General features: G+C 51.6%; 1 protein-coding gene across 1 annotated transcript; it reads left to right on the plus strand.

Moving 5' to 3' along the window:
• Positions 1-118: 118 nt before the first annotated feature.
• Positions 119-21,207, plus strand: LRRC75B (leucine rich repeat containing 75B). Its single transcript, XM_075434734.1, has 4 exons — positions 119-416; positions 5,076-5,204; positions 8,386-8,498; positions 20,020-21,207. Exons 1-4 carry the CDS (start codon positions 159-161, stop codon positions 20,540-20,542), a joined length of 1,023 nt encoding a protein of 340 aa, XP_075290849.1. The 5' UTR covers positions 119-158; the 3' UTR covers positions 20,543-21,207.
• Positions 21,208-24,824: the final 3,617 nt, after the last annotated feature.

Raw genomic sequence — 24,824 nt, forward strand, 5'->3', positions numbered from 1 at the left:
AGAACCCCCCGGGGGGCTGCTGCTGCTGCGGGAATCACCAGCGGGGGAGCACGGGGAGGCGGAGCGGGACCAGCCGGGCGGGGCGACCCGCACCCCCCGCCTCCTTCCCCGGCCCGCAGCCCGCCCGGGCCGGAGCGCGGCACCGCGGCACCGCGGCCATGGGCTCCCGGCTGAGCCGGCAGAGCAGCCTGGAGGAGGACTGCAGCGAGGAGCCCAGCGCCGGCAGGCTGGAGAGCGGCCGAGGCGACTTCCACCTCTCCTCGCTGCTCCTCCACCCGCAGAAGCTGCCCGGGGTGCTGCGGAAAGCCCCGCCGGCCCCCTACGTGCGGCGGGTGGGGTGGCTGCGGGAGATCCAGGCCACCATCCGGGAGCGCAAGCGGGAGCACGCCGTGCACATCCTCCGGCTGCTCAGGAAGGTGAAGCCTGCGGGCCGGGGCCGGGCGGGAGCGGCGGGCAACAAAGGGCTGGGCTGGGCGCGGCGCGGGCGGGCCGGGGTCTGCAGCCCCCCCCCCCGGCGGTGCGGGGCAGGGAGCCGCGGTGTACAAGCCCACCCTCGCCCCCCCTCCCCCCCCGACGGTGCGGGCTCTTGGTGCGGGCTCTTCGTGCCGCCCCGTGCCCCGGCGGTGCGGGAGCCACCCGGCTCGGTCCCCGCCGCGGCAGGCGACAGCCGCCGTGGGTCGCTGCTGCCTGCCCACGTCCCCACCCGGGCTGCCCGGGGACAGGGAGAAGGGGTTTCCGAGCCTCGGCTGTCCCCCATCCCCAGCCCTCCGTGCCACCCCCTGGGTGTGCTGAGGATCGATGCCCCCCAGAGAGAAGCCACTGCCACCGCATCCCGGTACACCCGCCCAGCCAGGCTGGCCAAGATCTGTCTTTGGGAGCACCCCAAATGGTTTTGGAGAGGACCTTGGGACAATCTAGGCTGAGAGGAGAGGTAAAGGGGTCAGTGTATCAGTGGGAGCTGGTTCCCGTCTGCCGCCATTCAGGAACAGAAAAGCCAGTGTGCAGACAGCGTGGTGCCAAACTGATGCTGAGGACAGAGCCCTGCCGCTGGAACAGAGCCATCTACTCCATCGCTCAGTGCTCTACCATCACTTTCCAGGCACTCAGCTCCCCCAAACTGCAGGCAACTCTGCAACCGGTAGCTCAGGGGACAAATACTCCCTCTGATTTGACATAAACCACCATCAGTTCTTAGCTTATCGTGTTGCTTCGTTAGATAACAACCTGCTTCGTCTTGGGAACATACTGAGCTTCTCGCCATAGTGGCAAGTAATCTCTGGGTGTGAGTACGCTGGAGGTCGCTGGGATGCTCGTACAGCCATTCTGCCAGCTGCAGCAAGCTGCGTTAACAGCCCTGTCTCTGCTCGGGGCGTCCTGGGGTTTACAGCACATCCAGCAGTGGTGGGCAATGCCCCAGGCTACCAGCAAGTTGCACTCTTGTGAGTAAGAACTTACAGAACCAAAAATTACATCTCTGCTTTTCCCATCCGCTGCCTTAGCGTTCACTTGAGGATTGTTACCAGCATCACAAACACTCCGCTTGCCACGTGTGTAGACAGGTAAACCCCCGGCAGAAAGCCTGTATGTGTGCACCGGTGTGGCAGACAAGGGTTGAATAAGATTTCAAAGGCAGTTTTGGAAAGGCTCTGTTACAAGAAGCTTGTGAAGAAAAAGAGGCAACCACTCACTTCATGAACGTGGTGACGTAACACGAATAGACTTTCATTAGATAAGTATGCCAGAGGGTATGCCAGAGGCCAAAACTACAGAATGTCATTTTCTATAGTGCTCAGCACCTCTCCCTGAGACTGGAGCACTGAAATCCCCCACAGACCTTGGAGGTCTCCAGAAGCTTCATCTGTGAACAGCCCGGGTTCGAATGCGAAGTCACGGGGCCATCTGGAACAGGCAGTCATTTCCAAGCCCTCCTTTCAATGCAGCCTGCCAGCTCCTCTCAGGATATGTTAAACACTCGGCTTCCCCACATCTGCGCTCAGAATTACGATGTCCTGAACACTCACATTTTGCTCACTGCCTTTCCAGTTCCCCTTGTTACTCCTGGTCACCATCTCTGCCTGTCCCTGTCAAAACGGTGACCCTCTGCTCATGGCAGCGCAGTGGGACATGCATCCTGTAGTCATAGCTGTCCTCTGCCAAGCAAGACGGGAACCACTCCAGCACCACCCCAAAGCTGCTGCTTCGTTGCGTGCTCAGAGATTTCAGAGCTGGAGGGCTACACCACTAGCACGTACCCCATCCTTCAGCAACGGAACACAGCTGTCAGCCAGTCTGGGGTCATGTAATCAGAACCAGTCCTCCTTACGTGTCCATTGTCAGCTTCAAAGAGTACTGTGATCAGCCTTATTGCTCATTTACAAATTTCCCTCACTCCTCAACTAAATTCAGCCCTTAGCCTGGTCCCCAGCACGTCATTCCTTACAGACTGGCTTACCTTGGCAGTAACACGCTCTCAGGAGTCACGGATTAATGTGTCCCAGGTGAGACTCTGTTACCTGTAAAAACAGAGATACCTTGTTCATTCTTGTGGACAGTGAGGATGTTTAACCCCACACCTCATCACTGTGCCTTGGACCAGGGTGCAAACACCCCAGAGAAGGCAAAGCAGTGGTGCGACCAGAATTGCAGCCTCCCCAGACAAGCAGGCGTGCTCAGCCAGACCAGGGGACCCGGGCTCCCGACGCGTGCCTCCTGCTGCTCCCAGCAGACGCAGTCTTGCTCCAGCCCTGCAGATGCATCCCGCAGGGATGTAGTTGTATCTGCTAGTGTGTTTTGACCTGTGGTCTGCAGCCTCCAAAGGGCTGTGGACTGCTCCAAGAATGCCAGGAGGGTGTCATAAAATAAAGCAAGTCAGCCAGCCAGAAGCAGATTCACAAAGAGAGGTGCAAGATCCCAGCATTTTAGAAGACGGCACAGAGAACAACTGCAACCCACCGGTGTACGCTCGTGTACAGCTGCTTTGCACAGGAACACTCAGCCAGCTCCACTGCACATCATCTTACCAGCCTCAGAAATACCCACCCGCAAAAGACAGAGCAGCTTTCCTGCTGGTCTAAGGCGGCATCATTCAGCTAAAGCCAGGGGAGACTGGGGAAAAAAGTCTGGTATGGTCTGATTTTCCTGTGCTGAGGCAATGGCCAATTATCATTTTTAAGATAACAGCACTAAGCCAACTGAACTGGCAAGACTTACAATATTCTGCTGTCTGCACCCACCCTTTAGGTGGTACAAACTTTTCCAAGAAATGAGAGAGAGAGGGAGGGAAACAAGTAGGATGAACCAGAAAATGCCCCTGGGCTAAGAATTTATGGAATATCAACGTGAATATTTACAGCTATATTATTTATAAAACCCTCAAAGGTAGGATTTATAATGGGAATGCAGATTCATCTTAATGGTATAGCTCCAACTGGGGGAGTTTAATTACTGCTCTGACATCTACTGCTGCATGCCCAGCCATACCATCCTCTCAGCAGCTTTCCTCATCTGTGCCTGGTACGCTTGGCGTAGGAGGCTCCGTTTCCCTGAAGCCTTATGGTTAAGGGAGACATTGGCATGATGCCTTGGTACGCTTCTGGCCCACATCCAGCTGTGTCTGTCTTTCGGGACTGATCCACTGCTTGGGTTCCTTGGTCGCTTATGGGTATCCTCCATGTACACACAGTGATGGGGCTGTAAAGTGTTTGATTTATTCTTCCTTTCTCCACCAGATCTTCAGCCAGGGTCTCTTTGGTATTGTGCTGTCTGCTCGATCCAAGCACATCCAGAGCAGGATACAGCACTGGCTTTGATTGCTGCGTGGGGTTGAGATCCCACACCTCTCCCAGCTATGGCTGCATCTCCCCTGGTGATGTACGCATGTACACCCAGCTTTTCTTCTCCCTCTTTTTATCTTTTTTTTTTTTGAGCTCTCAGTGCATCTTGCGCTGGGTGGTGCCTGAAGCACACATTCAGTGGAGCAGCACGAACATATGGGGCACCCATTTGCTTATTCATTTCTCCTGGCAGCAGCATACAGAATGGGCAGAGGACTGGTTTCCTCCCTCAGCTGAGCCCTCCTTGTCAAATGAATCAAGCTCAGCACTGTCACTATTAGGGAGTTTTTTTCTTCTACGTTTCTACTCCTGGGGTATTTTTTTCTGCTCTCAAGGTATTTTCATGTGAGTATGTGATCTCTTTTTCCCAGATGCTCGCTTTTTTTCCCCCCTCCACAGCTCTCTGGTATCTCCTGATTGTAGCAACTGTGTCATGTGCTAGATCTTAGCTTTCCTCTTAGCAAGAAACAGCTTAGTTCCTTGCATCTGGCCCCTGGGGAGTCGTTTTGTTCCCAAGGGTGCTGAGGTTTCTTCCAGCATGTCCAAAAATGCCCCGTATCCTGGTCCATGCACGTAAGTTGCATGGACCACAAACATTCCCCTAGCTCTCACTGTGGCAGGTGGGAAGAGGACTCCCCATGACTGTTGCATAGAGCTACCTATAAATTTACCATCACAGCCGAAAGACAATACTGCCAGTGCTTAGCATTTCCTGAGAAATTCCAAGCACAGCTAAACTCCTACTGATGGGCAGGAGTTTTAGTCAGCCAGCCACCACCAGCATGTATGGCAGTATCGAAGTACGTGAGAAAGGTTTGATTCTTCCAGAGAAGCTAAAATTGGAGCAGCAGGTTCAGAGCTAACCTTCCTGCTCAGCTCGGCTCCTTCAGCAGATTCACACACAGAAGCTGAAAAAATGGCAAGTTTCTCTGGAGCTAATTCTCTCTGGGCTCCAGCCAGCCTGGAAATTACATCACTCTCACCTTCCTATGGTAGGTGGAAACAAGGCGGACAGTCCCCAGGCTGACTAGCTCAACGCTGCATCTCATTCAGGTCTCTAGCTGTCCACATCCCCATCACAGTAATGCTGGGTCAGACACAGCTGCTTCACCTTTGTTGGATAGTTTCCTGTATTGAGCAATCAGCTGGCACCTCATGGACTTTACTTTCTGGTTTCAAAACACCTCATGTTTATAGCTCCGAGGGAGCCCATGTATCTGACTGACCGTGTTTTTCTTGTAGGACCTGGGACTGGAAGGAACATTCCTCAATGAAGTGCTCTACAAAAACGCGACTTTCCTCAACTTGGTGGATCCCATCTCCCATGACTTGCTGATGAGCCTCGCTAGAGATCTGCAGTGTCCCAAAAAGGTGAACCCTTCCCTCAGCTCAATGGACATTTTGCAACACAGCACTGATCAAAGAGAGCCCTAATGGGGTGACTGGTGCTGGGTGGTGCTCTGCAATCCTTCAGAACCAGCCAGTGTACACCCTTGGAGTGGCAGGGTATAGAATGTCATGCATATTTCTGCAGAAAACAGTTAAAGCTACCTCAGAACACGAAGGCAGCTAGAGGAGAGGGTGGTTATGTGCACAGAAATAAGGAATTTAATTTTCATACCAATAGCAAGCTTGGTGACAGGGTACAGGTCAGGTAAAAATATATGGGGCGGATGGCGGTGCCATATTCACCGGGATGCCCCAGCGGTTCAAAGCAGCTAGCTTGCAGGGGGCTTCTGGGGCTGCAGAGGGGAACAGAGATCCCTGCACCTCTGCCCAGGCTGCTGCCTCTGCAGGAGGAAGACAAGAACCTCTCTTCCCAGGCCCTTTGCCATATGTAACTACCCTAACCCAGCATTATACCCCGCCTGTAGCCTCCCAGATCTCCGAGCAAAGAATGGTGCTGTAGGAATGTATTGCAACTCAGGGTTCAAGGAGCAAATGTGTTAGATGCACAGTATCCCTGCACTGCTCCAGCACTTTCCTTCAGAGAGTGAGGAGAGCAGAGACAAAGAAAGGCAAGGCTGAGTGCAGACAAGCGTCACGGATACCACAGTCCCACTACAGCACCAATATCTACTTCTGTTACCCTTTGCCACCACTCACACTTGGATTTGCAATACATCCATTTGCTCATCAGACTTGGCAAGTGTCTTGTTTGCTTTATAAGGAGAGCAACAGAGTGAATTTCTTTATTCAAAGAGAGAAATCAAGTACACACAGCACAGAGCCAACAGCAGCGCCCTAGGGAATACACTGAATTCCTGGTGTAGATTAGTGGCATTTGTAACCTTGTTCTGCCATCTCCTGAGGCTCTCTAATAACAGTTAACCAGTCAGGTCTCAATAGCCAACCTACATTTAGCCAAAGTTTAATCATCACCATAGGGCTGCAACGCAGCCTGAAAAAATCTTTTCAAGTGTAATTTTTGTAGAAATTTTATAAGCATCTAAAAAGGAAGGGGGTGGGTTGCAGCAGTAGTACCTCTTAACCGTACTTCACTTGACCTCACCTCCTGCTGTTCTACCAGACCATCTCCAGCTTCACGCTGTGCCCTTCAGGGGAGGTGCCATGAGGGACATTGCCCCACTCCAGTACCCAGGTGCCTAGCAAAGAACACGCTACACTTTCTATGTACCCGCATATACCACCCCCTTCGCTATTTTCATATCTTACAGATGCAGGTGCTTGTCTGCACTGACTGATGTAGCACTATATAGATAAGATTTTCCCCATTCTTAAGAAAGGTACTGAGCACCTGAGCTGCCCGTCAAAGCCAAAAGGAGTTCAGTTAAGGGGCTGGAGAGACTCAACACCCTACAGCACCGGCACCCTGCCCAGCACAAACATCTGCAGACCACATCCCCTCTCCGACCCTGGCTGAGCATCTGCCGGGTGTAACTGCGTTACAGGCTGAGGGCAATTCCCAGTCTGTCAGTGGGAATTAAATTGGTGAGGACATGGGAAGGAACAGGAGGGTAATTCTCAGTTGTGAGCCAACAAACGCTTGCAGAGCATCGTGCCGGCTTCTGTGCTGAAGCCTGGTGTGCACGTGCACCCACTTGGAAAGGTTTGCTGTCGCAGGTGACAGCAGGGCGCCAGCGGCAGCCTTGCCAGCATGCCTGTAGTCTGGAACAAGGCAGCTACACCCAAGGGCAAGGGCCGGTCCCCATGGGATTCCTAGGGAAGCTGGGACAGGGCTCAGGGGGTGCTCGGCTGGGGTCCCGCTCCACTTGGCACAGCAGAACGGCCACATGCTGGCAGCACACCCCTGGGGAGTTCAGCTGATTCAGTGACTGCTTGGGAACGTCACAGAGCAGCTGTTGGCCCACAGTACACCACTTTAACCACCTGCAATAAGGAATAAATTAGCATATTCCCTGACAGCTTTGCTATGTGTTTACCTATCGAATCTGTAAATGCACATGTTGCACCTCAGCTGGAGGGCTGAGGAATGGGAACGCAGGTGCCTGTCAGCATTTGGAAAATATGATAGAGGGGGCAGAAATCCCAGCCTTCGGCAGCTGTCTTTTGCTGTTCTGCTTCCCCAGAGGAACAGAGGTGCTGTTCAAAGTCATGCCAATAGAGAACACTTGCAAAAATAAACCCAGGAGAGCAGCAACCATCTTGGTGCCGTCTTTTCCTGATGAGTTACTGCAGGGGCTGGAGCGAGGCACTGGCATTGGGAAGCTCCCAAACTCAAACCTCCAGGAGCAGAATGGACTGCAAGGAAGTAAGATGGAGTATGGGGAACTCGCTGGTTCCCTATCCCAGCATCTCCCAGCTGGAGCATGGGAGGGAACAGAGTCAGGGTGCTGCTGCAGGAGGGGCAGGGATGGCCCAGGGCACATCTCCCAGCAAGGAGCACCGAGGGAATGGGGCAAGGGTGCTGGCTGGTGCACTTTCCACATGCTGTGAACAGAGAATTAGTCCAAAGACAGCAAGCAGTTAGAGTTTGGGAAGCACGGCAACAAGGAAATTGATAGAAATTTAGCTTCTCCTGTAACACAATGGGTTGGCAGCTTGTCTGCCCAGCAGGGAATGGGTGCTGCTGAGGACACAGCAGGGAGGAGCTGGGACACCCATGCTGTCCCCGCACTGGCCTTTTCTGAAAGTGGAGATCTTTAGAAGTAAAGGGCATAGGGGGTCGCTGCACAGAGCCCTTCTCGCATTGTCAGCCACCCCTGCCTTCCTGGGTGTTGCCTGAACTAGAGCAGGACCCCCTGCCACAGCTCTAGAAAATAACCCCCTCTTCTGAGCTCCACTTGGTCCTTGGTAGGGTGTGAAATTGTAGCCCCACTCTGGGCAGGAACATGCTGGCTGACCTGGGGTCCTTCCTGGCAGTGCAAAACTACTCTTCCTCCACCCCAGGAGGAGATGGCATGTGGCACAGAGGCACCTCAGGCCTTCTCACCATTCCTCTTTCATTCTCTTTTCCTCTTTCCCCTGCTTCACTACCACCTCTGAGCCTTTCCCATCTTCCTCTGTCCTCCCCCTTGCTTCCTGTTCCGCTGTGGTGCACACAGAGGCTAAGCTGTTCTCTTACTTTCAGGAATACGACCCCTGGAAATCCTCAGACAGGATCTGCAGGCAGCTGATTTACCACCTAACCCCCCACTCGAAATGGCACCGGCACGGCATGCCCCGGAGGAAGTCCCAAGTGTGGTGAGCAGCCTGTTGGGGACGGTGTGGATGGGCACGGAGGGTGATCTGCCAAAAGAAACTGTGCTGTAGTCAAGCAACGTCCCAGTCTGCTACTACTGCCCTGCTTGGAGAAAGGCAGGACTGAAAACCTGCGTGGCAGCCTTTGCTCAGTCGCTTAGAAGACCTCTCTGTAGTCTCACTGTCCCTCACCCTCTCCCAAGGGCGCTGAAGTCAATCCCACCGATTGCACAGCGCAGACAGTCCTCCCAGCAGGGCTCGCAGGATGTTGGGCCCTAGGAGCATGGCCAAAGCTGGCAGCCTTGCAGATGCACATACCCCTACGCCAAGCTGAGCCAGCCCCCCAGTGCTGCCTCGCACTTTGTCCTTGTCTATCCCAGTAAAACCTCCCTGCCTGTGGGGAAGGTCTCCCATTATGAAGCACTACCACAAGCTGATCACCCCATTCAGGAGGAATCACTTTGGGGTGGCTGGCAGCGAGGTGACCGTCCTTATGTCCTACTTCTCTGCCAGGACCAGGAGAGGGACCAGAGATGGTGCAGAGCCTCACGCACAGGGAACCCAGTTCAAGGCACATTGGCCACAGACAGCTGCCGGATGGCAGCTGCTTTCCACCACTACAGACATATTCAGACACCCACACTTGTTCTCTCCTTGACACTTGCTGGCTTTTCTAACCAGATAAAGAGCAATCCCTACTTCTTTTAAATCCACCCCTTCTCATTTTCTTCGAGCAAAGCCTGTTCCTGTGACACAGATCACCACTGATGAAGAAAAGAGAGAAGTGACTAAGAAAAGAGCTCATGTCAGCCTCATGAGCTTCACAGGAATCAAGGCAGGACTGGGTAAAAAGAAGTGCAAAATTGGCAGCACTCTGAGAATGGTCTTGGGCTTTCCTGAAACGTTGATGTATGTCCCAGCAACTTAAAATCCCTCATGGGAATTAACATTTCCATTGTAGCTTTCGTTCAGACTCAGAGGCAGATCCGCAGTGCACTTAAGGAGTAAAATCTCTAATACCATGACTTCCAGGCCATCTACCTCTCATACCTGTAGCCCCACTTTGCCACTGCATCTGAGTGCTCTGCGAGTTTCAGTGCTCATCCCCAGCACCTCACAGGGCAGGGCTGTTCATTCCAGTTTGCAGGTGGGAACCACAGCAGAGAACAAGACGGAGGGACCAGAGCCGAGCGAGTCCTTTTCCAGACCCACTCAGCAAGATGACATTTTCCCTATGGGATCCTGCAGATCACTGGAGATGCAGGATGCAGAGAGCAGGTCTGACCTCATCTCTGTCCCCTCCCAAGACAGACAGGCTTAGAGATAAGAAGTGCTGGAGACAGGGAGAGCTCTACAGAGGGTGGCTGTCTCCATTCCTTTCCAAGCTCCCTTTTGCTGAAACTTGGTCTCTTTCTGGTTCTCCAAGTGAAAAATCCCTCTCTGCCACTACCTAACTCAACCCTCTGCCTCGACACTCCTATTTGCGGGCAGAACAATCCTCTTCTCCAGTTTGACTCCAGACTGGAGATTCAAACTGGAGGAGTTCCCTTCAATTGCACAGCTCGGGAAGAGCAGAGGACTGCCTGCTGGAAACTCCTCTCTTACTAACAATACGGAGAGCAGGTCTGCAGCCAGAGGAAGAGCTCTGGGCCCCATGAGCCCAAATCCCACACAGAGGGGTCAGGCTCAAAGTATTGGCCAGGTACAGAACATCTATGAGCATAAGCAGAGAGATGGCAGCAAGGCAACGTGTGATGGAGGGAAATATAGGTCTAAAATGGCCCTGCCTGGCAGCCAGGCCCAGCTGCAAGGTGTTACGTAAGGCACAAAATAATTTTGATTAAATATTAAACAGCAGAGCTTCCTCTTTTAAGACTGGAGAGGAACTGGTTTGCAGTTTGCGGCAAAAGGCACCTGCGGAGTTGGCATCCGAGGCCACTGCAAGAAAATGGATGTTGCCAGTAGCAGGAAGGCAAGAAATAGCTGCTTCATTTGGAGATATCGCGGCCCAATTTTTTCCATCCAGGCTGTTTTTACCTGATCTGAATTCTCCACTTCCCTCTGTCTACTAGTGGGAGTATTTTACTATAATCTCTGTCTCTGAACCCATGCCCTTGGCTTGTACCCTTCCCGCCATCAAGGTCCTGTAAAAAGCATGGGTGTAGCAGCAATACTTTGCAGGCATTTCTGAAATCTAGTGGGGATCTGGGACAGGAATCAGCACATGGAGACCACATTCAGGAACTGAATTCACCTCTCGCTTTTGCAGTCTCCTGGGCTGTGGCTTCTGGCTTTCACAGAGCTGATGCAGGACCCCCTTGTTCTCTTCTGAAACGCAATTTCAGCTTTCTGGCAGCATGTCAGATGGGTCCAGGAGAGAATTAACAAGCCCAGCCATACAGGGAGCTTAGAGCAGCTGCCAGGTTTTAATTATGTTTGAGCTGTTACGGACATGTGGTATGGGAGATGGAAAGGACCTGCAACACTGGAGCTGGATCATGCCTCATGTGTGCCTCCCCACTCCACCGCCAGACCACAAACCAGCAGGGTCACAACAAACTAACTGTAGTTATGTCCCCATCTCCTCTCGGTGGGACCCAAAACATCCAGCAAGTACAAACCCGAGCCATCCATGAACTCATAAAAGCAGAAGGGATACGATATAGAATCACAGAATGGTAGGGGTTGGCAGGGACCTCTGTGGGTCATCTGATCCAACCCCCTGCCGAAGCAGGGTCACCCGGAGCAGGCTGCACAGGACCTTGTCCAGGCGAGTCTTGAATATCTCCAGAGAAGGAGACTCCACAGCCTCCCTGGGCAGCCTGTTCCAGGGCTCCGTCACCCTCAGAGTGAAGAAGTTCTTCCTCATGTTCAGATGGAACTTCCTCTGCTTCAGTTTGTGCCCGTTGCCCCTTGTCCTGTTGCTGGGCACCACTGAAAAGGGTTTGGCCCCATCCTCCTGAAATATATTTCTTCAGGAACTCCTGTTTCGATACACAACGATGCCAGGACATCTGGAACTGTAAACTCTATTAAGAACCAATCATACCTCCATCAAGCAGGAATAGTATTATGCTATTCATGCTATAGAGCCCAACCAGATACTAAATATTCACAAATAGACTAAATCAGCAACACATCAAATGCAAGAGCCTCCAGATAGACACAGATATATTCCTCTAGACCTCCTTAACCACAAACCTGCTCCCCACTAAAGCCAGAGGTCCCACCACTGCTGTTGTATTCAGCCCAGAGCTATGACTGCAGCAAAGTGTGACGTGCCTTGCGTAGGACACAGAGGGCTGCTGTTCAGCCATTCCTCTAAAGTGCTACCAACAGAAGTGACTGTAATATGGCACCTGGCCCCAAGTCTGCGAGAGAAGCAAGGCCACGTGCCGTTATCTGTTGAACGCCACAGGCCAGAAGCAGAGTCCATACAGAAACATGGAAGGAGAAAGCTTATTGCACCACAGTGGACTCAATGCAACAGCAGCTGAAGCAAGCAGGAGAGATCCAGCCCAGGCGGTGTCTGGTTTATCTGCTTGATTAAACCATCCAAGGCGATGCTGGGAGGCAGTTTGCCCTCTGCATTCATGCTCGTGGGTTCTTGACAGTGGCTGGCTGCCTTGTGCAGTGAAGGGTTGGCAGTGTCCCAGCTGTGCAGTCACCCAAAGAGACTATCTCAGCTGCCCGGGTGATACTCAGACAGGTTTGCCACACTGAAAGCAAGGCGTTCAATTCTCCTTTTCTGCAAGATCATGTCTCAGGGTCTGCAACTTCCAGCCAGCAGCCCACACCCCACCTTGAGCTGACCCTGCTTAGGCTGGCTGCCTAACCAAACAGGGAAGTTGAGCTCTTGGGGGATTTACTGGGGGTTTTAAAATTAAAAACTAAAAAGCTGGAGGATAAGATTTCCACAGCAGGGACCAGCATGACTTTCCTGCACAACTGTTAGTCCCTTGTATCCTAATGGGAATTCAGTTTTAGCAACATTTTACAGTTGTATAGATCACTTGCATTTAATAAGCGGAATACATTCTGGAGTGTTGTATAACTCCAGCTTCGCTTTCTCATTAAATTGATGTTTATGGTATAAAGAGTAATGGATTAAGAAATACTCCTCTCCGCAGACATAGGCTTTTTAGGCTATCAACACCACTTCTGTGGTATTTTGACAGATGCAGAATTTTTTGATGTTATTAATTCTTGTTTTCGGAAGTTTTGAGCCTTAATAGTTCAGCATTGCAGGAGAACTACACATTCCAGTGCAAGTGCCACCATCTGCATCCCTGAATCCAGGGAGTGTGTTACTTTTTGAGGGCAGAGCCCTGGACTGCAATTCAGAAGGGAGAGGGAGAAGCGTACCAGGTGAAGGCAGCCTTTGTCAGGAGAGCTGGATCGCAGCTTCATACTGCAATCAAGAAGCTGTGGATTACAGCCGAGCTGTCTGGGCAAAGCCGTGTCAGGCAACCTTATGCATCTCCCACTTGCATCATCCCCAGAGCTGGCTACTTCAGTGTAACTGCTTCCTTTCCTCAAGAGTGCAAAGTCTCAAACCTGAATCCACAGAACATGCAGGCAGTAAACACAGAATGATCATTACAAGCAGGATTTTCTGGCACAGAAAAATCCCCAGATTTTTCACACAGTAACTGGCTATGGAAGAGCCAAGGCAGTTGTGTGCGTGGAGATAACAACTCCCAAACTGCCTGCATCTGGGCTTTTCACAAGTCTCACCATGGTTTTACTTTGCTCATTTGAGTGAATTTCATCTTGGCTAATCCAAAGCTGGGGGGAGAACAGAGTATCCCTTCTGGACTCATTGCTCTGTTTCTCAGTTATTGATGTGCATTGCTCAGACATGGTGGCATTAGAAGCACTTTTACAATGCAATGAAAGCACTTGTGTCTAGAAGACTGCAAGGAAACAGCTCCAAAGGGCTTAGGATTTTTATTTTTTTTTTTCCTTGAAAACATCACTCAGGGCTGCGGATGACAGCTCTGGCAGATTAGATCCCAGCCTTCACATGGCATGAGGTGAATATTAACTACCACTTCATGTCACCCTTATGCAATAGGGTAAATAGGCACCATCATTCCTGCTATAGAGATAGGAAGCCAAGTTTGAGAATATCAGTCAGTTAACTAAAGCCACATGGTAACAGCCATACAGGTCTGCAGGACCTGCCCCACACAGTGTGTGCGGGAAGCTGGTGCTCACAGAGCGACCCAAACACTACGCATGATCAGGGTTCCCAGCGGCATCAAGAGGCAGGTACATCTGCAAAGGCTGTTGGAGATAGTAGAAAGGGTCATCCAGCAGCTTGACCCTGCCTTGTCACAGATCAGAAGAAAAAGTCCGAGTCTGACAGACAGGAGAAGCAGAACACATTGACAGAGATAGACAAAGAGTAAAATAATGGAGGCTGGGTGGCAGATGGCAGTTAAAAGGAGTCAGTGGAGACCTTATGCCTTCACGACTCTTACACAGTTGAAGGTCTGAGAAGGACACAGGATGATACATGACATTTACAGTGAGGAGGTAGCATTATTCCCTGCTTAGGATAGACCTAAACAATGAGGGGAAACAACCAGAGGTCTTGGATGGATCAAGGCCAAGCTATCACAGTTGTCTTGAACACGCCTTCAAGGACAGAGTGAAGATGACAGCAGAGCCAGGAGGAGAGGCACTCAGCTGCATCATGACCTATAGATATCCACATCCCACCCCAGTTGCAGAGGGAGGGTGGTAGGAGCAAGGCTACCTTTGCACTCCCTTCTCTCCACAGCAAGGGATCTCCCCACGGTTGATCAAAAGACCTTGGGGGCAAGGATGGACGTGTGACTAAGGGACTGCTCATGGAGGTGGCCTGTTGGTGCACTGCCTCCACCTTCACAGAGGTGCTGGGCCCAGCCTTGGAACAGCTTGGGCTGGGTTAGTCTAGGTCAGTGCTTTCGAGGCTTCTCTTTCATTTCCCATGTCTCAGTAGAGGCAGCTAAGGCCAGCCCTGTGCCACCAGGAAGCAAAGCAAGCAGATCATGCTAAGCAGGTGATTAAAAAGCCCAGAGTCCCTCCCCTAAATCACTGCTCAAAGCAGGGAAGCCATCCAGACATGCCTGTCACTAGGTTCTATGCAAGGAAGGGCAGCCAAGACACACCTGACTCATGGCTAATTAGCCACTGCTGGCAGTGCCTGTTAATGATGGAGGGGATGCAGTGATGGGAGTCTCTGGCATCAGGAAAATTTTACATCTGGAGGCAAATTGAACTTAGAAATAAGAGGAGGAGTGGGAGAAAGCTGGTAATTCCCCAGAGACACAGGCAAGGAGTAGTGAGCATCCCTCATTGCTGAAATCCTATCTGACTGTTACCGTCTCATCCCAGCCTCTCTCTGTATCATGGAGACAAAGCAATGACTGGGTCTCCAGGAACCTGAACATTCTTGGGCTGAGCAAGCTCCTCCAGACCCCATGAAGCTAACAAGAGGCCAAGCACCACTGTGGCTGCTGCAAATCCCACAGAGCAATGGTCAGGAGCCATTACCCCCCTTCCCTGCAGTCACCAAAGAATTTAGCTGATGAGCAAGAAATTGAAGGGATTCAGCGCTAATAAAAATATATGCTGAGCCCACAGCTTCATGGACTCATAGAAGGGCCTGGAAGAGGGCCTAGGAGTTTGGTCCCTTGGGACAGGTCCTGGACACAAACAACTAGCAATTAATTTCAGGTCTCCTAATCGTTTCATCTCAAGACAGCTCTGAATTTGCTTACATCAGCTGAGTTCCCAGGAGGCAGGAACAGTGACTGAGCCTCATGTGGGGAGAGGGAGATTTTTATCCCAGAAAAAAAGCCAAAGGAGGCATAAGATGGTTTCATCCCTTTCCCGGCCCACATTCCTGATTGAGAGCTTTCTTCTGACACTGGCAGGTCTCTCAGACCCTGGGTGGATCTCATGTGGCCGTGGTCACGGTGCAGCCGGCGGACTGCTGGCTAGTGCCCGCTGAAGAGTAAGGTTGGCAGTGGGAGATGGGTCAGACCCCAAGGATGGAGCTGGGAATGCTCCGAGGAAAAGCTTGTTTCACATCAAAGAAACAAAGAGATGCGACTAGAAGAGCTCTCGTCCCTCAGGAGGGCTGGGCTAGGGTTGGAAGCAGGGCGTTGATCCCTTACAGACAGGAGGGCACCGTTCCTCACTGGATGCTGCGTTTAGCTCCAGGGAGGCAGCAAGGGACAGGCTGCAGATTGCCCTTGCTTCTTGCTCTTAAGTTTCACAGAATTTCTCACTTGCAGCCATTTCTCCAGCATCTAAGGAAGTGGGGGTTTGTTTCCTCTCTAAGCTTGCTGCAGATAATACAGTCTGCTTCCCTGCATCCAGGATCTGGATCCTTGTTAGATGCAAATCCCCACAATTAGAAGTCCGCACACAGCACCAGTTGCGGTAGCATTAGGTTAATCCATCCTTCAGTGCTTTGCAGTCCTCTGCCCACAAGTCCTACGGGCATCAAGAGCCACGTCCCTAAGTAGCTGTTTTGTCTCACACAAAGAAAATAAGCTTCTGCAGCTGAAGCAGTCTTTAAGCCTATTTTACTTGCAGAAATTAGGGGATAATAGATGACCCATTTCCCTGGAAATAAACCTGGCATTTTCTCAGCTGCTGCACAAGTGTCTGAGAGCTTGGGGTCCTGTGTATTGTTCATCATGTTGTGTGTGTGTGTGTCCCACTGCCACCTCCCACCCACAAGAGGAACAGAGCTTAGCAGAGCTCAGAAAAAAAATACCAAGCATCAGATAATTCAGAGTAAAGCATCCAGCCACGTCTCCCTGTCTCTTTTCTGACAGCAGATGGATTTACTTCTAAAGCACTAGAGGAGAAGCAGTGGTCAGCTATTCTGCGCCCTGACCCAGAGACAGTATTCGACTGCACCTCTTGGAGCTGCACAGAAACACCGAGGAGGAGAGCTGCCAGGGTTCACAGCATGCATGGGGCATCACATCTCATGCTTCAGCACTTACCAGAGAGCTGGGGGCTATGTCCGTCAGGGCAAGGCTTCTACAGACACATCCCTACAAGAGGCATTTTTACAGGCAAGAGAACGACTTAAACACAGGAGGAACCCACAGGGCTGAGGCAGGAGGCCCAGAGTCACCCTGGCAGGTACAGCAATGAGGGCAAAAGGAAGCAGCAAAAAACACAGGAAAGGAAAGGAAAACAAGCCAGCAAAGGAGGGAGGGAGGGCCCTGGCACAGGGCAGGAGGTTTTAAGCACATTCAGCCAGGAGCAGTCTACTCTGGAGAATCAATTATGGGAAGATAATTTGTCTGCTTGATTAAGGCCTCCTTGGGGTATTGGCTTGTTGCTGGGGAGAGCAGCAGAAGGTACCAGCTCTGGTCAGAGCACAATCCGTGCGTTATTACTGCGGTCCCTGCATAGCAGTCAGCTGGAGGGGAGGCTGAATGGGCAGAGCCAGGCAAGCACACTGCTTTCGTCCTTCTGACATTTCCCCTCACTTATCACTGTCTGCACTCGGAGCCAAGTCACTCGAAAGGGGACCCCAGGAGCCCTTCAAGCTTGCCCCCTGTTAAGAAATCTGCTGTTGCGGAGGGAGCAGGACAGCCGGCACCTGAATGCTGCAGCCCACAGAGCGCGTGGTGCCGGCTCAGCCATGCCCTCCAGTGGTCCCCACTCCAGCCTGGTTCCCATCCCAGACTGGAAGCTCTAAGGCTTGTTCCTTGTAGCTTTGCAATAGGGAGGTCAGAGGAGGCTTTGCAGAGACTCAGATGAGGCTGGGGGCCGGGGAGGGGGGAAGGTGTCCCTATGCCTATGTCTCCTTTCTGTCCCTGACAGGATCTGCAATGGGTTGACAGCACTGGGGAAGAGAATTTCCAGGAGCCACAGCCTGCATTTGCACAAAAGAGGCACTGAAGTAATTATGGGCTTGCTTATCCTGTATCCCCTCACACCCCCGAAGTCTTACTCTAAACCAATACAGGCCAGAGGAGGCTTCTGTCTCCTTGCTGGTGCCAGCCCCTGCTAGCTTTAGTGGACTATTTCCCCTGTGCTGTCAGGTTTACACTCAAGATCCGTTTCTCCTTGCTTAATCTGACCAATATGAATGCACACCTCCACTGTGCATTTGGTGCTGTGTTTTGCTGGAACAACAAGTACTCCATATCAAACAGCCGGACAAATATCTAGCACAGCTAAAGGGATAACGTTGTGCCAGGGAAGACCTGAGACTCTGCCAGCTTTGAGGCCAGTCCTAGACAGATTTTATACAAGTTGAACCCTCTTTTGTGGTAGACTGTGCTACAACACTGGTTGGTGACAAACTACAAAAAAAAAAAACACCACACATTGTTCGTACAAGAGAGTCGAAGAAATACAGGTCCCAGGCAACCTGGGCTGATACCAAGCATCCCTTGGATTAGCAGGAAAGGAGAGGCTGCCCCAGTGCCATCCGGACTGCAGCATGCACAGCTCACAACTCCTGCTGCTGTTACAGCAGCGAAGAGAACTGCGCTGCTGCTATGAGCAGTGTGGTTGATTAATTCTTCACAATCCTCTCTCTGGGACCCTGATATTGGAGAGATATCAAGTACCATATTCAAGTGAAGCCCTTTGGAGAGCTCACTTGTGTGCTTTCAGACCAATTATACCTCACCAGTACATTGGTCTCTGCTGTTTGACAGTACAGACAAGCACTGCTCACTTTGCCCCTCCTGTGATCCACTGAGGAGTAGTCTGGGTCATGTCAAGTGTAAACATTAAGTAATACGTAAGGCTCTTTTAAACCTTTAGGTCTAAATATAAGTTATTCCATACTGTTAGTAACTCTCTACCGTGAAGGCTCATTAGCTCAAATGTATGCTTGCCGATACAGCCTCAGCCTTGCACAGTGAATTCCCACAGGAAGCACAAGGACACGGAGAAGTAGCTTCAACAAAGTGCTGCTAACCCCAGAGCAGGAATTTGTGGGCTTGAGAATCAACAGTGCAGGCCACGAGGTCGTTCCACCTCACGCTTCTCCAAGGAAGCACAGCTACAGGTTTGCCAGTGTTGAGCGCGTCCGTGAAGGGCTGTCGCCTGTGTTGATGCACATTTATTCACTTGTGTTTTCACATGCTCCTATGGGATTATTAAGGGCTGAAATTTCCAGGATGCCATGAACGGCCTATGCAAAGCAAAGCTATAGATGCAGCATCATGTCCTCTCCACAAGTGCAGAAAGGCCTGGCAGCACTACGGCTCCTAGGGACATTCTCACCTGCCACGGGAGCTCCTGCGCTGCTGCAGCCTCCTCCAAGGAAATTGCATGTCCTCACACACCCACTGCTCCCAGGGCCTGGCTGTGCCACAGGTGCGCAGGACACTACAGAGAGCCAGATAGGAAGAGTGGGGACCTTCGGGTTGGTGGTTAATTCTGAACCAACCCAGCTCCTCCCAAGCTCAGCGAGGCACTTAGAGACCCACTGAGCACGTGATTAATGACACTAGTGGGGGTCCTACTATAGGGCTCCCATACCCTTAAAGCTAGATGTGTCTGAAAGGACAGCAAGACTAATATCATTTACACTAAGGGATTGAGTTCTCATATATTACACATTTCTACTCAGTCTTGCAACATATCCCCACCAGCTCCTACAGCCCCACAGCTCCCACTTCTCACAGCAGTCTCGCAAACCCACAGTCCATCATAAAAATCCACATCCCACTGCCTTTGCACACCCAGCAGTCCCAGAGCACAGCTTTGTCTGCTGTACAGCTTACCCACCTCCTCCTCACTCCACTTACCAAGCAGACAGCAAAAGAAATGACTGAAAGCATCACTCCAGATTTCTTTTAGCACCCTTGCACCTTCCCTGCCTCCTCACAGCTGCAGCAGATCCCAGATGATCTGCTGACCACAGAGACCCAAATAAGCAGCCACTGGTACTGCTTACTAAGTGCTGCTTGGGAAGGCTTTTAAAGGGACATGCAGTGAATCCACTCCTGGAGTGCAGTTTGCCTATAGATTGTTTTCCAGATAAAATATTCATTTCTTAGCCTTTTAACACTGCTCTCCTCTGTAGTAGCCCTGCAGCACAGTCTGTTTGGAACAGACCTTGGGGTTCACCTGAAGAGGTGGCACACAAACAGCCCACACACAGCCCAAACCAGTGCACTTGGAAAGTTTGCTTGCCTTGGTTTTTTCTGCTTTCCATACATGAGCATCTGTACATGCACAGACAGACAAAACCTTTGAAATGTGCTAGTGGAGGACACTTTAGCATCCTGTGTTTAGCCAGTTCTGGCAAAGTATGTGTAAGTGCTGAGAATATACAGGAAAGCCCCAGGACAGTCTGCCCAGAGGCAAGCTGCAAACCTTGTGCTTGTTTCCCAAATGAGCTCCATTAACCCTTTGCTTAATGTTTGAGCCCATGTTCTTAATGAGTTCTCCCCTCTCCCAAGTGATCCATCACTTGGTCGAGAGATGGATGAGAGTGGTCGCCTTAATGATCTCTCTCACTACCCCTTTTCATCATTAGCCTGAAGACCAGCCTGCAGAAGAAGGTGAGCCAGGACTCCATGGATTTGTCAGGGATCCCCCTGACCATGCGGGATGTTCACCGTATGGCCTACTACCTGCAGAACAATGGGGACCATCTCACCTCTGTGGACCTGAGCTTCACCGAGCTGAACGATGAGATGGTGCGCCTGCTGCTGCCCTTCCTCTGGGCACTACCCAAGCTCACTCACCTTTCCCTCAACGGCAACCGGCTGACGCGGGCAACCATGAAGGAGCTGACTGACACCATGAAGGACATGAACAAGTTCCCTTGCCTGGCCTGGGTTGACCTCGGCAACAACGTGGACGTCTCCTCCATGCCACAGCCATTGCTCGTGGGCCTGCGCAAGCGCCTCAGCCAGCAGACCACGCTGCCTACCATCTATGAGGCGCTCGACTGCGACTCGGAGATCTCCAGCGGGCACGAGGGCAGCCAGCCAGAGGATGAAGCAGCAGGGAGCACCCCGCCACGTGCTCTCTCTCAGCAGGGCTGCGAGAGGTGACTGGACAACAGCCTGGCACGGGCACACTGAAGCCGCCCCAAGGAGAAGTCTTGAGTACAAACATCAAGCAGAGGGCCAGCTTTACCAGCTTCCTTTGGCTCTTTTCCCTCACCTTCCCTACATCTCCCCCCCACTTGCTGTGAGACAAAAGCCTGTCGTCCCCCACAATGTGCTCCAAACCCTCCCCTCACTGCCAAACCCATCGCCCACGTTCCAGAGAGGAACCAGTGACTTACAGTGAACCTTGTCCCCAGGCAGGGTCTCACTGGAAGACGGGAAAAGACCTGTCGGAGTCAAGAATATCCTCCAGCAGCCATTGGGTTGAGGGAAAGGGATGGGGGGGAACCTAAAACAGAAACAGGCTTGTAGTTTACTTCCTTTCTTCCTTTTCCTATGCACCTTGGAAACCTTGGGACCTGCAGCCTTGAGTGTGAAAGGAGATATCCCAAGAGCCTAGCTGGTGTGGAGCTTAGTCAAAGGGCTCAGAGACCAGAGCAGTGTGTCTCCCTCTTGTGTCTGGCTCCTTTTGTTTTGTTTTTTTTTTTTCCTATTGTGTGTTTTGTATTAATGTCTGAACAAAGGGCCTTGGTCAGAGACCATTGGATCGCATAGGCTGGGGCGGACACATGGCTTGGAACTGCAGCATCAGGATATTTGCTGTGTGACCGGGGTGAGAGGGAGGGGAAGGAGGTATGTGTTGGGGGGAGCATGGGGGATGGGATGAGTTGGGATGGGATGGGAGGAGAGGGAGGGGGAACAGTCTTGTGCATTAGCAGGATTGGTTTCAAAAACTGTGCTTTTGTATTAAAATTACAAGTTCCAAGTGAAATTGCGGAAAAGCAGACAGCTAAGCGCATAACTGTGGCACTACAGGAGCAAGCAGTGAACGTGCCAGAGGTGGGCACTTCGCAAACTAAAGCGCAAAGCTTTGGCTCCTCATGGCACATTGTATACCTCGTAATACAGACACGACATGAGCAGCTGCATCGCCATTTCCAATGCTGTCCAAAACCAAACCACTGATGAAATATTTCTAGTGTTTTCCACATTGCTCATGCTCTGTGTAAACATAATAAACGGTTCTCTTGGACATGAGCGTGAAGCACTTCGGAGTCTGAGTATCTAGGTTGTTCACAAACAGACCCAGCAGCCCAGACGCTGCAAGAGCATGGAGCAGGAACCCTCACGCAGTGCCTGAGCAGCGCGGGAGAGGATCGGGAGGCACCATTCACATCGGTAAGAGCGGTTCATTCCTCGAAGGGAAGTGAAACGCGGGTGTTCATTTGTGGTAGGCTGCCACCCTTCGTGTTGAGAAGTGCTGATACAAATAAATTGATCAGACTTTAGCTGAGAACTCTTCTCAGTTACCTGTCCCCACAGGAATTCAGGCAGCAGATGTGTTTTTAAAGAGTTAAAAGTTAAAGAATTCAGACATATTAAAAAACAAATCCTGGCCCTCCTAAGTTAACAATGGTAACTTTGCCTTCCTCTGCTGATACTCTCTGGGAGTCTCAACACATATAAGCAACTCTCATATACTAAGCCACACAAACGCACATGAAATAGATACACCTTTCATGCTCCTTGCTGGTTTGACAAGACATTGCAAGAAGCAAATCAGTGATATTTTTGAAGTGATTTGTCCCCTTTGGACCAAGGGTGTGAGGGCACTGGATGGTGTCGGTGTCTCTAATCAGCTGCCAAAAGCCCCAAATAAATCAGTCCCCTGAGGAAGAAAGCTGGGTTTAGAGACACTGTGCTGAATATCACAACCTGACACCGCGAGTGCTGGACCCAGTCCTTGTTCTCACTCTGGTCACTGGAGCAGGAACTCGTAACCTTCATGTTGTTACCTTGCAAACAGAAGTGTTGTAAAGTCTCTGTCCTGCTGACCAAAAAGAACAGAAGATACAACAAGGTAAAGCAAATATGGCTAGGGCCAGGTGCTAGCTGCCCCATCCCAGTGGAGGTGGAAGAGAGGAAAGGCCCTGAGGTGGCCAGAATATTATGACGTTTGGCCAGGAAGATCGGGAGCGGGGAGTGCAAATGTGGCCAAGCCCCAGCACAACCCAAGGTGGGAAGGAAGCATGTGCTCCCCTGCACAGCTGTCACCCAGATCCACTTTTTAGCCCTTCAAGTGAGTCAGGAGAAGTGGAGTCATTGCTGTGGCAATGACTGTATTTGGGGAGCGTGAGATTGTTTTGCAAAAGGCAAATAGAGCTGCTCAAGTGGCCGTTCCCATTGCTGGGGGAAGGGCTGCACTGCTTCTGGAGGTCACTGCCTGCTGCTCTTTTCACCACTCGTTTTTCCCTGCTTGGTGTGGTATCTGTTTCCTCCTCTGCTGCGGAAGAGATGGAATTAATTTTTGCTTTTTCTACTTTTTCTTCCAAAGTACCTTTCAGCAAAAATGAAAAGCATTTCAAATGCCAGCAAGATCTGCCTAAACTCTTGCAGTCTAAGCAGAGCAGCACTCTGTGCCAAGAAGAAAACTCGGGCATGAAGCATTTAAATGAAGGCTTGGAGCCGCCTGGTGAGTCAGTGGCATCTCTAGAAAGAGGGAGCAGGGGTGCTGAGCATTCGGTCTCTGGCTCCGAGCACCATCTCTGTGAAGCTCTGCATTAAGGTGTCTTCACAGCTTTTCCACAACAGTGGCAGCACCCCCCCAAAATGAAGCAAGACCCCCAGTGTGCAGCCCACCGCTGATGCAGCTCTTCCCTGCAGAGCCCCTGGCCCAGCCCCAGGGAGGATCTGTGCAGTTCCAGCCCTGCTGAAAGTCGTGGGTTTTGTCTGAGCTGCGCTAACCAGCAGGGTGGAGATGAGACCTTCAGCCTCTTGCAAGGGAATTCTGTGCTAATCACTGGCGATGCCTGGCTGCCAGTTGGCAACTCCAGGAGCTGGAGATAAAACATGGCTTGAGACAGCCTGGTTCAGCCGAGCAGCTGTGGGATTCATGTTTATTTCTCCATACATGCTTGGTTGCTTTGCCATGGAAACCTCTCCGTGGAGAACTGGCTGTGAATAAACACGTGCAAATGCAAATTATGAGGTCCTGGTCTAGGAAACTGCCACTGCTTCGTGGGTGAACTCCGATGGGCTGCAGCTTAGCTGTGGAGACACTATCAGAGCAGCCCCTTACTGCAGTGACCGGTGAAGGACTCTGCCGGCGCACAGTGGTGTGCATCCAGCTCCAGAGCTGTGAAGCATCCCAGTGCCCCCCTACAGATGAGATGCTTGCTCAAGGAGCAGGCCCGGCGGCCCCAAATCCAGAGGAAGCTATTTTCATAAAAGCTGAGTTCACAAACCAGAGAGGATGACACAACCCAAATGAGCCTTTCCTTGTGCTGAATAGGAAAGCTCAGGGCTCTCGAAGGGGATTAAAGGGAGGAGATGTAATTCAGGTCTCCGCACTGATGCCCAGAGGGACCAGCTTTGTCGCGCTCCTAAATCAGGGGATGCCTGCCCTGCAGAAAGACTGTGTCTCCTGCTAGATAACACAGCAGGGCAGGTGAATCCCTGTCATACTGAACACCCTCCTCAGTACCATACTTGCAGGGCTGTAACCTCAGCTACTTAAAGCAGAACATACCCCTCAGTATCTCCACCACTTGCAGTTTCCCAGCCTCCCTCCCTCTCCGTGCAGGACGCAGATGGTCAGCCTGCGATGAGATCCACGTCATGGAGCAAGGAGCAAGCTGCAGGTGCACGGGGTGCTATCACAGCCCCTTCCCCACCCCTGACCTCTCACCAGGTGATCAGCCTCACAATAGATCTCAAAGCGAGACATTTAAGCACACTTTTCAAAAGTAGTCTTCTGGACCGAGAGGTCGTCGGGTGTAAAGCGACGCCACACCTCCCCAACAACTTTTTTTTCCCAGGCTTTATACAATACCACCATCAAACCCTCCTCCTCCTGGGGTTGCTTGAACCCTTTTCAGATCCACAGTCAGAGTGGCAAGGCAGGAGACAGAAAACTCTGCTGACAGCAGCTTCCCCTGTCAGCAGGCCGTTCCCCACCTGGCACAGCACAACCTCTCGCATGATCCCAGGGCCACCAGCAGCACCCCCGTTTAAAATGCCAGCGAGCACTGTCGGGGAGGTCTGTTGGGGTCAGGTGGGCAGCAGAGCTCTAGCAGAGCCAGCCCGCAGAGCCCAGCACATGTGGGGATGCCAAGCAGCACCACAGGTAATGAGGCCATTGATGCCAGCTAGCGGAGGGAAGAAGGAACAGGCCAGACCTTTTCAGCTATTCAAACAGAAACTGGACACTTGTCGCTGACCTACT

This window comes from Opisthocomus hoazin, chromosome 13 (assembly GCF_030867145.1).
Source record: "Opisthocomus hoazin isolate bOpiHoa1 chromosome 13, bOpiHoa1.hap1, whole genome shotgun sequence".
Classification (NCBI taxonomy): Eukaryota; Metazoa; Chordata; class Aves; order Opisthocomiformes; family Opisthocomidae; genus Opisthocomus; species Opisthocomus hoazin.

Bases quoted from the DNA above. Each gene is read 5' to 3' on its own strand.
- LRRC75B (XM_075434734.1), top strand. From the start codon at position 159: ATGGGCTCCCGGCTGAGCCGGCAGAGCAGCCTGGAGGAGGACTGCAGC. The intron at 417-5,075 runs GTGAAGCCTGCG...TTTTTCTTGTAG, and splicing joins TCCTCCGGCTGCTCAGGAAG to GACCTGGGACTGGAAGGAAC. The intron at 8,499-20,019 runs GTGAGCAGCCTG...TTTCATCATTAG, and splicing joins CGGAGGAAGTCCCAAGTGTG to CCTGAAGACCAGCCTGCAGA.